This window comes from Neolamprologus brichardi, chromosome 1, assembly GCF_056152115.1.
Source record: "Neolamprologus brichardi isolate AB-2024 chromosome 1, ASM5615211v1, whole genome shotgun sequence".
Classification (NCBI taxonomy): domain Eukaryota; kingdom Metazoa; phylum Chordata; class Actinopteri; order Cichliformes; family Cichlidae; genus Neolamprologus; species Neolamprologus brichardi.
This window is the reverse complement of record NC_142104.1, coordinates 15,687,122-15,701,901: the sequence shown is the minus strand read 5'-3', so window position 1 is coordinate 15,701,901 and position 14,780 is coordinate 15,687,122. Positions and strand designations below refer to the sequence as shown.

Sequence of the window (14,780 nt, the reverse complement as noted above, 5' to 3'; positions counted from 1 at the left end):
CTGATATGGAGCCTCTCTGCTCTATTTCATCTCTGTTTCGATCTGTTTTCTGTCTACCTGTAACTTTTTTCTTTTTATTACTTCATCTTCTCTTCTGTATCCCCACACCACCCACTGTGTCTCAGCAGTAACAGGTGTTTGGTGAGGCGGGAGGCCTGCGGATCTAAATGTTCTCATCAGTCCTAGAGTCCAGCCCAACAGCTGAACTCAGCATCAGTCCACAGTCTGCTACAGCAGACGCTGCTCCTCCCAGTCGCTTTTATTCTTGGAAATAACACATTTTTTTGACTGACTGGCTACAGTGGAACCTGGGGAACAAACAAGGTTATGTGCATTGCAAATATAAGGTTAAGTCACAGGCAAGTTTTAAGAAAAAAAAATTAATAGTTACAACTATAAATAAAGAGAAACGGCTTAGAAGCAAGGTCCACACGCACTGTTATTTTGCATATTTTGGCAAAAATTAAATGTTCTGATCATACTGAGCATTCATGCAAACGGCCAACAAGTGGATTAAGCTACAGGAGTAAATGTATTAGAATTTATTGTGACTGCTGTGGCTCCATGCTGATTGCAGCTGCCATTCTACAAAAAACGGGGGGAAAAAGACCTAGCCATAGAGTTTTTCAAGTTCTCTCTCAAACCTACAGGAGGGGGAAGTGTTTGATAATCACAACAGAAGTCTTCGGTAAAGCGTTCCATCAAATCTGCGTGGAAAAACACAGCTATAGATGAATAAAAAATAGCAAGGAAGAAAATGTAAATGCTTATATGGCAGAAATCATGTGTACTGTTTGAGTTTCTACGCTTGTTCAACTCTTATCATAATGTGAAAACTGTTCTCAACTTTGTGATGTGCTGGTGACAAGTTGAAGCAGCTTAGAGTATTATCAAGAATACAATAAGACACAGACAGACGGACAGAACTACCAACCGCAGAGGGACTTAGTTCTACTAGCTTTAGTATCTTCCATCTGTGTGTATTTGCAGTGTGTGTGTTAGTGTGTTTGAGTCCCTCGCTAGTCCTGTTTCTCTCTCTTTTGCTCAGCAGTCCTACCTTCCTCCCTCCCCCAATCTCTTTCTGTCTTTACTTCACTCCTTCCTTCCCTAGCGGTACTCCTGGATTAGTTCCATTGCCTGGTTATCTAGTGTTGGCCTATTTTTCCTCAGAAAAGTGTGATTTTTACTCTGCAGTTACTGAGAGTAGTCTAAGTTTTTGTATGTGCATGTGATCTTCAAATGATGCCTGCAAGTAAATTTTCTTGATGAGATATAATCCATTAGATGTTTCTCATTATTTTCTGAACTCCACTGGGTTTCTTTGTTACTGGAAGGCGTCTTTATTCTTTGGTTGTGTACTTTCTGGTCCACTGTAGCATTTATATAAAGCTCAAACTACAAGCTAGTAATGGAACAGTACGGCATGCGCTACATAGCCTATTTCATTTTATATCACTGAAGAAATCAACAAACTGTATTTATATTGACTAATATTTTACACAGCAAGTGAAACAATCAGCTGAACGTGTTCAGCGTCACAGCAATGCATAGTTATATTTCTGAGCAGTTGGCACTTAATATACGTATCCGATCTGATTTGATAAAATTCACCAACTGCGTCATCATCTGCACCTGCTAACTACTCGTTAACACAAATATCTGATCAGTCATTTACATGGTAGCAACTCAATACATGTAGGAAGATTCAAGAAGACCCGCTGAAGCTCAAACTGAAGAATGAGAAAGAAAGGTGGTGTAAGTGATTTTGAACACGGTGTGGTTGTTGGTGCCAGACAAGCTGGTTGCTCAGGTTTAAAGAAAATGGTCAGAAAAAGAGAAAACATCCAGTGAGCAGCGGTTCTCTGAGTGTAAATGCCTTGTCGATGTCAGAGGTCAGGGAGAAAGGCCAGACTACTTCAAGCTGTTTGGAGGGCAGCAGTAACTAACATAACCACTTGTTGCACCTTTGAATGCGGTGAAATGGAAGACGGACATTATGGATGTGCGGCCGACAAATCTGCAACAACTTTGTTATGCTATATTTCCAGCACCTTGTTGATGTTACGAAGAATTGAAGCAGTTCTACAGGCAAAGGGGCGTCTGACCTGGTACTAGCAGGGCATACCTAATAAAGTGAGTGTATCTTTGACTAATTTTCACCAGTCACATCTAGTATAATAGAATATGAGTCAATACATGTTTATATTTCATTGTATGCTATGATGTAGTAAGTTATGCCAGACAGACAAAAAAAAATAATAGACATACATAATTACAGAAAATTACTTCATGTGATAACATTGAATTAAGTTCATTGCTGAATTAAGTATTTAGTAATTATTCTTACAATAATTACTAAATACTTTAGTGGCTTTCTTCGTAAGTGGCTGGGACTTCTCCGCAGTCTCACCAGCGCTGCCTAGTATGGGGCAAGCAACAGCTTGCAGTTACCCTTCAGTGGTCTCACAGAAGAGTTCAAGGTGGCTCGCACACGAGAAGCCCAGTACAGAGATTCTAAAGACTGCAAGGTGGCATCAGCAGGTATTGAGGTAAGGACAGGAAGAAAGTGGAAGGCTGAGAAGGCAGTTGAGGTGGCGAAGTCACGCCTAAGGCAGAAAACACTGGTGGGGGTCTTAGCAACAGGAGGAGCAGGCTTGGGGTACTTCCCAAAGGCCCAGGTCAGCAGGGCACAGAGAAGGAGAGACACCAGCTACTCCAGGAAGAGGTCCGAGCAGGTGTGGAGGAGGAGCGAGTAAGTAGAGCTGTAGGCCTTAAGCGGCAGGGAGCATGGACAAGGTGGGAGAGCACCTTGCAGCGCAAGGTCACCCGGGCAAACATCATGCAGGCAGACTTCCACCGGATCCGATTCCTAGTGCAGGCAGTATACGACATTCTGTCAAGCCCAGCAAACCTCCATCTGTGGGGGAAGAGCGAGACACCTGTCTGTCCCCTGTGCTCTGGAAAAGGGACCCTAGAACACCTCCTTAGCAGCTGCCCAAGGGCCCTGGCCGATGGTCGGTATCGTTGGCGGCACGACTCAGAGTAGTTGCTGAAAAGATTGCCTCAGCAATCAGCACCAGCAAGCATCATCATGCACCGAGGAAGGCAATCTCTTTTATTAAGGCTGGAGAGAAACCCCAGGTGCGCCCACATTTGACAACTGGCCTCCTCATCACAGCCTCTGATTGGCAGCTACAGGCTGACTTGGGTAAACAGCTAAAGTTCCCTCAGAACATTGCAAAAACATCCCTCCGGCCAGACATGATAATTATTTCTGAGGCCTCAAAAAAGCTGATCATGCTGGAACTCACAGTGCCCTGGGAAGAGCGGATCGAGGAGGCCAATGAAAGTAAACGAGGAAACTACCAGGAACTAGTGCAGGAGTGCAGGGGAAGGGGCTGGAAGACTTTCTATGAGCCCATAGAAGTGAGTTGTAGGGGCTTTGCAGGACGATTACTCTGCAAAGTCCTAGGCGGGCTGGGCGTGGCTGGGGCAGCCAAGAAGAGGGCCATCCAGGCTGTGAGTGAAGCGGCAGAGAAAGCCACAAGGTGGCTGTGGATCAAGAGGGCTGATCCGTGGGTAGCTACTGGTACGCAAGGCGGGGCCTGATCACCCCCGGCTGGGTCGCCTGGGCGAGGGTGTATGATGTTGTGAGACCCGAAACACCTGATGACCCCAGGATACATCACTGAAGATGCGTACCAGTGCATCCAGGAGATGTGCCTTTTATAGATAAGTAATTATTCTTACAAACCCTGTTTTTTTTTCCATATTTCATTCTTGCATGAATTTCTAATACAGGTAAAATTTTCAGGCAAAAGGCTTCAGTCTGATCAACACGAGCACTATTGTGGACCTGCCATTAAAACTATTGCAGTGTTATAATTTTAATTAAACAGAGATCAGTCACATTTTGAGAACTAAATGCTCCACCGACTGTTTTGTTTCACTCCTGCTTTCATTTGTTTTTACAGGTGAAGTGGGTTATAAATTTCCCTTTGGTTAATGTCTCTTTAGTTTGAAATGAAGTAATCCTTTGGTTTTCATTACAAATTTTAATCTGTACAGCTAAGTTAAAATCCATGTGATTTCCAGACTGCAAACATAAAAAATAAAAAGTAACATTTTGAAAAATTTAAAACGCGAACAAATGAAGCGCAGAAGAGGGATGGAGTCATAAAAAAAGAGCAGCACAGATGGAAATGTAGAAAAAAAAGAGTGAGATGAATAAAAAAGTAAAGCTGAGGAGATGGAAAACAAGGAGAGTGGGAGAGCATGACTGAAAGCAAACTAAATGAACCGGGAAGTTAAGGTTACTAAACAATGAAGCAAACACCTATTATTCAACACTGGTAGTTGAATATGAGTGTGTGCGTGTGTGATAATGTGTATATATTTGAGTTCATGTAAATCAATGGCATAAACAAATACACAATAGCCACAAACTCTGCTTCTTAAGACAGGATGAGTACCACTTCAGTGTTTAATAAGACTACAGGAGACACAGTTGGAGATATATTCACATTTTTCCTAACTTTTATCTTTACATAATGCTAAGATGCTTGCATTGGCCACTCTTAATTATTTCTCCTCCCCATCTTGACCAGGAAGTGGTCCTTGTCCTTTATAGTCTTATTAGACTCTCCAGGTGCTCCTTTTTCATCATATTGCATTGTGGATAAGAATCTTAACATCCAATTTGACTAAAACAGCGCAAATATATAATTTATTTAAGAGATACAAACCAGTATAACAGCTCTGCATTAACGCTATGTTCATTTTAGGTGCTTTGAAGGGTTTTGCCAGTGCATTGCACTCTGTCTGTCAGTCTGTTCATACTAAGATGACCTCCAGCTAACCTTGGGCATCAGTAATTACTTCCGTTTATCCAGGCAAAATCAGGACACTGTTAATTCTTTAGTACGCGCTTGGGTTTTGTTGTAGTTGTACATTACTTGTGGCTGATGTGATAGTTAGTATAGATAACTGTTGGCAGCAGTTGTATAGTGTCGTTGTGATGACAATTTCTGCAGTGGTCAAAGCAAATCCACACAGCTTCTTCCTGTGCTTTCTTTGATAATGAGCTATCTGGAGAGCTGGAAGCTGTCTAAATGTAGCAAATAAAAGTAGCAAAAGTGTACAGTGGAGTCAGCCTGCAATTACGTGTCACGCATTAAACACGTAGCACATATGGCTCGAGTCGCCTCTATTGTTTTGATGCGTTTTAAAGAGCCACACTTGTCTCTGTTCAAAGCCAAGTGTGCTGAAGCGGTGTAAGTGTCAACAGCTAGGGAAGCTATCTAATTCATTCAGCACAGAACTGGTGTTCCAGCCTGCACAGAGAGCACATGTGCACATGGCTCTTGAATTAGATCATGGCTGCAAATGTACCTAGAGCAGCATTTCAACTTTCAGTTCACAGGACTTCAGTTATCTAATGAATCATGTGTAAAATGTATTTAGTTCTTTTTTATCATTAATAACAGGGAGACTGATCAAAGTGCAGTCAGAAGGAGGATGATTTGTAAATCTTTTATTGTGATCGTGACAGAGGAGATAAAGTTGTGATACAGGTATGCAGTGTTTTCCCTTCTCCAAACACAACACTTCTCATTAGTATTAAAGATTTCTATTTTCTCATATCTGTCCAAAAAAAAACCCCTGTTCTAATACTTCCTTGCTCTTGAAATAATAACAGGTTACACACTCACTGATTCTAGTAGGGTTGTCAAAAAAAGACGGATACTAATTTATACTAAAAATAAATATTTGATAGATACTCATCCCACAGTATCATGCAGCGGTACTGATACCAGCAATGCAAACCTACAAGCAGACAGCTCCTCCTGTCACAATTAGCTGAGGTAGTTGAAATTCACAACACCAAATTTTCAGGAGGTCAGTAGAGCTCCCATTTCAACAACAGAGAAATGGCTATCATAAATATTAGCCTGGATGGTGCACACATTAACATTAGCAATTACCTGATAACCACATAAGCTGCTTGTTATCATTAAGATAACAGCTAGTGGCTATGGCTAATAATAAAGCAGTGATGTTAATGCTGCAGCTAGGTAGCAAATGTTATCATTCCTGCCCGTCTATGACGTTAATAGAGAATGTTAATTTAATAGCATAACACAGTTATGTGTTAAAATAACGTTGTTATTCTTAGCCCCCAAGTGAGGCAGAGAAAAATCTACCAGCAACTACACAGAAATAGTGGCAACTTATCATACCAATTCTTTTATAATCAGTAATATAAATATTAGCCCAACTCACCAGAAACACAGCACTACCACAAAAAAACCCATCAACTACCTTTACCTGATACTAAATTATAAGTAAGTCTTTCAAAAAAAGTTTTACTTTCCTTACTATCTCACACTAGGAACACTCAGCTAGAATTCACGTAGCTGAAATGAATACCAGTGGGACAGGATTCACCAGTGGGACAGGACTGACAGTGATAAAAGGACTTAAAAAATACTACTACTAGTCAAAACTAATACCTACAGTACTCAAGAATTTTCTTCTCGACTTCTTCTTTCGTATTGTAGCTGCAGCATTTTGTTAACATTTGAAATTTCTATATAAAATAAAGTAAAAATAAATCTATACATCTATCTACCCCTTGTCTACCGTTGCTGACGCACAACTGGGGTTGGTAAGAAGAGGTCACAGATGCCAGGTCAGCCCTTCTTCTATATATGAGATTGAAGAATTCCCCGTACGCATGATCCAAGGGCAGTTGGAGGGGTGGCTGCTAGAGAAAGATATATCCTGTGTCTTCTGTGTTCTTCTTTCTGAACAAAGAGAGGGCAGTCAGCTCCTCTTGGCTGCATCCCACTGTCCATGTAGGCAGCCTGATGGGTTCATATCAGCACTAGCTGAGAAGAGGAGAGGGTTTTAGGTCAATCGGCCGATGACTGGCCTTGTGGAACTCAGATAGAGAACGGCCGGATAATTGAAATCAGATCTTGTATGTGCAGGCTTAAATATTTCATGTAAAAACATAACTTACTCTCTTTTATAAGCAAAAAATAGGATAGTGGCTGAATTCAGTAGCTGCTAACACCCAGCTGGAGCCAAAGGAAGCCTTACAAACAGGGCTGAAGCTTTGCCTGTACTGACACACACCAGGGAGAGCCCTAGGGCACAAAAGACTGCTGGCCAGTGGTCTAAATTCAGCAATATGCTGCTTGTCCCCAGAAATGTCTGCACTATTCAGAGGAGTAGAGAAGTGCTAACATCAACAGAAGAACTGAAAGAGAAAAAAGTGACCCTTCATCTCCCAGCTTAGTCACTTGATCTAAATGGCACTGGGAATGGACTCCCTGCTGGGACTCACTGCACTTAAGTTCAGAAGCTCTAGGAAAACCCAATATATCACCCTTGCACTGATGTTTTGTGTTGAAGGTTCAAAAAGGAAATACCGTTGGCATGTTTGGGTAGTGGTCAGAGAATGTGGGACCCAAATAACTCCAGGGCTAATTATCATCACTGACAGAACGACCAGGCTGGCAAAATGCGGCAGCTGCCACAACGGGTCAGCTCACCTGCCAAAGCAGTTATCAGCAGCACAGTGTTTTAATTCTGTTAATAAAGGGGTAGTTCTAAGGTGCAACAGATGGATATATGCTGTCTTCTGTTGAGTCCCATACGCATGAAGATGTCAGATCTTGAATTTTGGAGCATGCAAAAAAGGTGATAATCAAAGGTGATAACCAAAACTAAGATTTGTATTTCTTGTCTGAAGACATGCACAATGACATCAACAGAAGCTGAAAGCAAAGCTGTCGATTTACCAGTTGAGCTGCGTTCCCACCCTCACCTACTGCTACAAGCTCTGGGTAGTGACGAAAGAATGAGATCACAGATAAGAGGCAAACTAGCATTCTCTTAGCGATACGGTGAGGAGCTCAGAGTAGAGGTCCTACTGCTCCATATTGAAAGGAGCTAGTTGAGGTGTTTCAGGCATCTGACTAGGATGCCTGGAAAAAGGTGTTTAAGGCCTGGGGGCAGACTGGAGAGATTATATCTCTCAGGTGGCTTGGCTTGGAGGAGGTGGCCAGGGAGAGGGAGGTTTAACAACCTAAATCTGGATAAGTGGCAGAAGATGGATGGATGGATGAATGGATACATACAGAACACTTTATGTAAGTAAAGTAAATCATTACTAGTCGGCTTTGCAGCTGAAGCGTTTAATATACTTTTAGTTTCTTTTGACTTTTCACATGTTTAATCATTGTCCTCATTTCAACATGCTCAAGCTCATTTCACTCTTAAATCAGACCTATCTTTTCAAAGAGATTTTGTAAATTAACAGAGTAAAGGCTCTAATACGGCTATGCTGTGAAGTAGTCTCTTGAGCTAGTCTATCTCATGAGATAATCGTACCACAGTTCAATGAGGCCAAGCATAACAAAAGCCCAAACAAATCCCTCTTAGTCACGTCTGGTTGGTGTGGATGTAAAAAACAAGCAACAGGTAGAATAATGAGGTGGCATACACCAACGTTGCAAAAGATCCACTGAAATAATCATACACTAAATATAGGCAACTACAACTAGCACGTGGCATACACAAATGATAAACGCAGAACAGATAAAAAGGGTGACACTACTGACACAAAATCTTACTTTGAGCCTATAAAAACTTGGATTCTTTTCTTAAATTATTCTCTTTTCTTTGGCAATGGTCATTTTCAGCATGACAGCACACCAAGGATCCTTATGGTAGCACGCTGAGCACCAAAATGAGGCTGCATTTACAGTAAACCTCCACACAAACCAATCACTCTGTACAGTCTACTCCTTGCTTATCCATCCACTAAAAGAAAAAAAAAGTATTCTATTCAAACACTGACTCATAATACAGCAATGTGATGTTTTCAAGGAAAAACCCAATGTTATCCATAACTGCTCCACCAGCCTTAAACACTACTTGGTGCATTCCCAGCTCATCCCTCCTACACACAAGCAGAGCACTATGAATAAGCTTCCTACAGTTTGCCAGCTCTGTAGATGATGTTCTCTCTGCCCTTTTTGCAATAATATTACATTCTTTCCACTCGCTAAATAGGGATGCTGCCAATTCATCAGTGGCTTATATATTCCTGCACATTTTTGTTGATCCGCAGGGAACGCTTTTAGTTAACCACTATATAGTGCTGTTAAACCTAGTGAGACTTTCGCAGTTTGCATGCTACATTCAAGTTAGCCAAAATAACAGCACTTCAAATTTTGCAGTGAGGTTGTGAAGAAAGAGGATGCTATATTCAGGCCACTGTTCCACTGTTCCATCTGTCTGCATGTCTTTAAGCTACAATTAGGTTTTGGATCTTTGGAACAAGTGGGAGCTGGCAGTCGTTGCGTGATGAAGCCAACAAGACCACATTATCTAAAAAAGGCAGATTCAAGATCCTGAGGCCACATGACCTAACACCCCTTTAGCCCTTAACTGAAAAATTGTGACCATAAAAATGATCAACACACATGTTCATATTATAGTTAGGACTCATTCCTTGACCTGATATCACAGGAGAACAGCACTCTTATCCACTGGAGAAAACCTGTTCACCACCTCTTACCAAGAGAGACTCTAGAGTGGAACAAAGTCCAGATGAGCTCAGCAATTTCTAGTTATTAACTCATAAGCACGTGTACTGGCTAAGAGTCCTTAACCACCAGAGGAGTTGCATTGGGGATCTCCACATCTGAATACCTGAGGCATCTAAACTGGATGTACTACTGCACTTTCTTACACCTATGCACATTTCATTAAACACCTGCCCTATTCGCCAAACTTGCTTCTGTGACTTTGCCCTCTTGTAACTATTTTGAGATGCTGGAGGAGTTCCAGCACGTATCACAAAGGCATAAGTATAAGGTGGAGGTAAGTGGACTTCTATGGAGCAGCTGCACTTTATTCAGATTATGCTGAATTGGGCAATAAGCCAAATTTAATCAATGAAGCTCATTCCTGCAAGTTCTTGAACTCACTTTTAAAAGACAGTAGTCATTAGTAACCTGAAATCTTAGGTGATGAGTTGTTTATACACCATATCTTTGTTTCCTATACACTAATATGCAGAAACTAAAATATGTTATACCCCTCGGCGCTGTGCTCCTTTAGGTAGACAGTAATCAGTGTTCCCAACATCTGTAATATTAAAAGTGTCTGCTTGGTTTATTTTCTTGTTATTTTACCTGTCTTAACATTGACAGACAGATTAGAGCTAAGTCTTCTTCTAAATTTTGAAGAAAAGATGGCCAACAAAATATACAACGGTCCAAGTACCAAGTAGATATATGAACATTGCTGATGAATCAGGATGTGTACATTCAAACTGTGTGAGTCAGGGAGATTAGGTTGGAAAGAGGGAAGACACTGAGAAAAAAGAGGAATAGGAAACCACATCAGACAGAGAGTGCTAACCTCATTTTTAAGTTGCCAGGTGAGGGCTGTCCATCATAAACCGATACAATATCAAAGTCTTCCTCCAGCGCCAGAGTGACGAAGGTTAGCTGGATTCGGTTCCTCTCCCCTGTTATTATCAGCCATGTACAGTTGGCGTAGTTGGGATAACCATGGGGGAAACCAGGTGACTCGATGGTGCCATTCAGACCTTGGACTACACCACCACAAGACTCAGCTAGAAGAGAAAGAGATAAGACATGTAAGAAAATGTACATCCAGCATTAAAGTATACATTATACAATAAATATATTTTAAGGATACGATCAGGTTCCACGCATTCTTCAGATTTAGTTTTGCACAGAGATTAAAACAGTATGATGAAGAGGGAATATGCAAACAATTCAAACTCCCAAAAAGTTAAACGTACATTCTTTTATACATTGTGCTCCACACCCTTTAGAAATATTGTAATGGATAGTATATCTGAAGCAAAAATCGAGCAGAGCTTAAATATATGCAGTATGCAAAGCCCAGTGTTAACAAGCCCATGTCCTCACACACAACTCAAATATAATGCAGGACATGTCTCACAGCCTCCCTCGACACAGTAGCATATGCCATTCAAAGCTTTCATGCAAAGCACTTGAATATGAACACACATGGCATATATTCAGATTTCATAGCCTCCATCCTCTCAGTGTTGTCAGTCTCAGAAACATGATCATCCAGAAAAAAACCTACCACAACACATACACTCATATAGACTCATACATGCACAAAAATACTATATGAAGCTTTTTAAATCACATCCACTATGTGATCACATTGCTCGCTCAGTAAACTCCCTTGACATTAAACATTCACACATCAAACACTTGCAAATGTAAGACCTTGTAGAACCCTTAGACTTCCATCCATCCCATCACTAAATAGATGGATATGAATAAATGTAGAACATATATTCTAACCCTATATAGACCTATATAGACACTTCTCACACTGTGTAATTTGTTAAGGACCAAAATGATGTGACATTGATCAGTGGAAACCTAAATCATCAACCCGTGGAGGAAAGGGTTCATAATCACAAAAAAGCCAAAATTAAGATGATTCAATTAGTCATGACTTAACTTTAGCACAGACACATGAACACACACAGTCCTCCAGTTAGAGTTATAGAAAAAATCTTTATACGATATAATTCATGCAATCCAAAGTTTGCAATTTTTATGTTACAATCAGTGTTTCAAACTTAAATATATACATGTACACATGAACATTATTTGCACAGACATATATACTAAAGAATTAAAATAGCAGGCTAATTCAATATAATTCTATAATTCAATATAAGGAAAATATAGCTATTATAATTAAAGCTGTTTTCAAAATGTAAAAATCTAGGATCACTTAACAGAAGTAGTGGATGCTACTTAGAGTCACCAGGAAAGTAAATCAAACATGAAACAGTTAAAATAAGCTAAGTAAGGAATGGTAGCTTTCACACAAACACAGACATGCACACACTCCATTCCCTGTTCACTGGGTCATAATCCAGTCAACCAAATGTTAGCAAAATGTTTGTGAGGCTCTTCTTCTGTATTTTTGTATTTTTTCCATCAGGCTAATATCAGAACCTGCTCATTGAGTACATACCAGATGTTGTTGTATCTCTGAAGAAACCGAAAACACACAAATACGTAAATACCTACACACAAGCCCAAATGGAGAAGCTGGCAGGAAGTGAGAAGCACACATACATGTGCGCTCACACGCTAACTTCAAACCATCTGGAGCGTCCAGATTAATTTCAGATTGTTCTTCACTGTGTTTCCAACCCAGTTCACCTCTCCCCCTCAGCCGTATCTGTGGCTGTACCTTATTCTGTCTTCAGTTGTCTCTCTCTTTCTGTCTGCCATCTCTTCTGCTGCCAGATCCCCCTCTTGAGCAGATGGGATAAGAAGAATTCAGCGGATATGCACATCAACCCGGATACCATATTGTAAGCATCATACTCGGGGCATTTCAGTAAAAAGCACTTTGTTTATCCTCTACTGTTAGTAGTGTGTTCTTAGCTATGCTACCTATTTACATCAGGGAAGTAAATCCTGTAATTTGTTTTTTCAGAAGCAAAAACCCAACACTTGTGGCCCACCAGTGAGTAAACAACTGTGGCCTCCTTTCTAACAAACACTGTCATTCCAACAACTTTTTTTAATTTAAAAGTAGCATAAAATGAGCTTTTGGTTATCAGAACTTGCCAATAATATGAAAGACAAAGGTTATACACATCAATTTCAATGTGCAAATGTGCTCTAATAACATGATAATAGATTGAAAAGATGGTATATACTTCTAGTTCTACGTTAGTACCATGGACTTTACATAAAAGCTTGACACACCAACTCTAACATCACTGCTTCTGGACTCATATCTGGATAAGTATTGTGGCCAATCACCATTCTGGTTTTGCTGGTGAGGGAAGTTGAGCACTAAACAGTTTCATGTTTGTTCGTAGAAAGCAGAGACACTGATTCCTATCAAAGACTGTGATACTTTCATAGTATACAAACAAGTACTAGAATTTCATTCACCAAAATTAGAGTAAAAACTTGGCTCACAGTGTGTTAGTACATTAACTGCACAGCAAGCCATTTTATGTATCAAATTTTTGCATTAAATTATGCTCTGTCTTATATATATCTATACATATGCTTGAAATAAATGATCAATCAATCAATTAATCAATCAATCAACATGCACCAGAAGTCACCAACCTTATATATTCAGTGAAAATGTCCTGCTCATTGACTTCAACTAGCTGAGGTGAGACCTAGCTGACAGACCCAGGATAATCAGCACCCACTCTTCACTTAAATCGTCTTCATTTCTAGTAATGCATAACTTTAAGCATCATTAGAATGGTAAGCTGAACTGCTGTCGTGAAGCAAAAAGCTAGTAGATATAGACCCTGAGTTTGCTATTTGCTAAGTATGACAGAATTAAAAAAAAGAGATAGATCTGCGTGTGTGTGTGTGACAATTTCTGTGTGTGTCTATAAGTAGCGAGTGAAATAGCCACTTCAGACACAGGCGGATAAAAATGTGGTGCCGTTTGCACACTGTGTAATCAAGTGCTGACGTGAATGCAAATGCTAATATGCACACTGCCAGTCTGTATCTACACAGGGCTAAGTCTTAGATGTACATTTTGTTTGCTTTAGATCCCACAGATTTGAGGATTTTACATGGTATTTGTGAGGCTTTTAATTATTATGCAAGTAAGCCTGCACAGCAATACTGCTGTGAGATACCCCAGGTGAAAAAAAAAAAGAATGCTTGATGCTTTTCTTATTTGTAACAGGCATTCACAGGAACTGCACGACAAATGTCAGCAGGAAAGCCAGAGCAACTTGATGCTTTTCCACTTGTACAATAGTTTTTTGCAATGCGGAAAATGAATTATTTCTTAATCACATCCGCCCTCCATACCCAAACAAAGTCTGCTTTGTTTGATAATGGTTTGACTGTGCAATGAAAAAATCTACATAGCAATCTGACAGACTGTTAAATTTTAGGTGCTGAGAAGCAGCAGAGAGGTGGAGAGCTGTAGTGAACTTGACCGCAAGGTCCCTGGCTCATAAATCAAATGCTGGCCTCTTCTTTCCACAGCGTGCTGGGCCACAAATCAAATGCATCTTTCTAAGTTACGCTGTGTAGAACTATTGACTGCAGTGATTCAATACCAGCTATGAAAAAGTAGAGAGGAGAGGAGAGGAGAGGGAAGGAATCTGTTGTCTGTTTTCCTGGTATCCTCTTTTCCTTTTCCTCGTTGCTTCTTCCCCCTCACTCTTCTCATGTACCACCCCCTCCCTCTTTTTCATTATCTCTGTGTCAGAATCATTGTGTCTCTCCCACATTATGTTTGTCTCTCTGCAACCCTCCATCTCTCTCCATCTCCTCTCTCTATATCTTCCTCTCTTAAACCTTCTGTCCATTCTTGCTCTCTTTATTACACCGGTGTTATCACCATGCCTGTACCTCTCTCCATGCATCTCTGTCTACCTCGTGGTCTTCCTCCCTGCAGCTCAATTCCTCTATCTCTTCCCCCAGCTCCGTCATCATTACCCCCATCCTTTTTCCTCTTTCTGCCTCTATCCTGCTCTCTCATCCCTTCATCCAATCTGCTCTCTGTACATCACTCGTTCACCACAATTATCTTTGTATTAGCATCATCTCATCTTTCCCTAAGCGTCATTACGCTTCTTTCTCATTTCCTCAGTATTATTATCACTACGTCACTTTGTCTCTCTCCTGGTATCATTATATCTATCTTCTGTGTTTCCTCTCTTATCCTGC

General features: G+C 40.6%; 1 protein-coding gene across 2 annotated transcripts in view; it reads right to left on the bottom strand.

Annotated features, from left to right (window-relative positions):
• Positions 1-14,780, bottom strand: part of LOC102783723 (CUB and sushi domain-containing protein 1-like) — a 448,866-nt gene that overhangs the window by 323,640 nt on the left and 110,446 nt on the right. For both annotated transcript variants that reach the window (XM_035905239.2, XM_087837652.1), the window contains exon 2: positions 10,441-10,657. In XM_035905239.2, the coding sequence (XP_035761132.2) occupies positions 10,441-10,657 (217 nt within the window). The remainder of the gene's footprint in view (positions 1-10,440; positions 10,658-14,780) is intronic.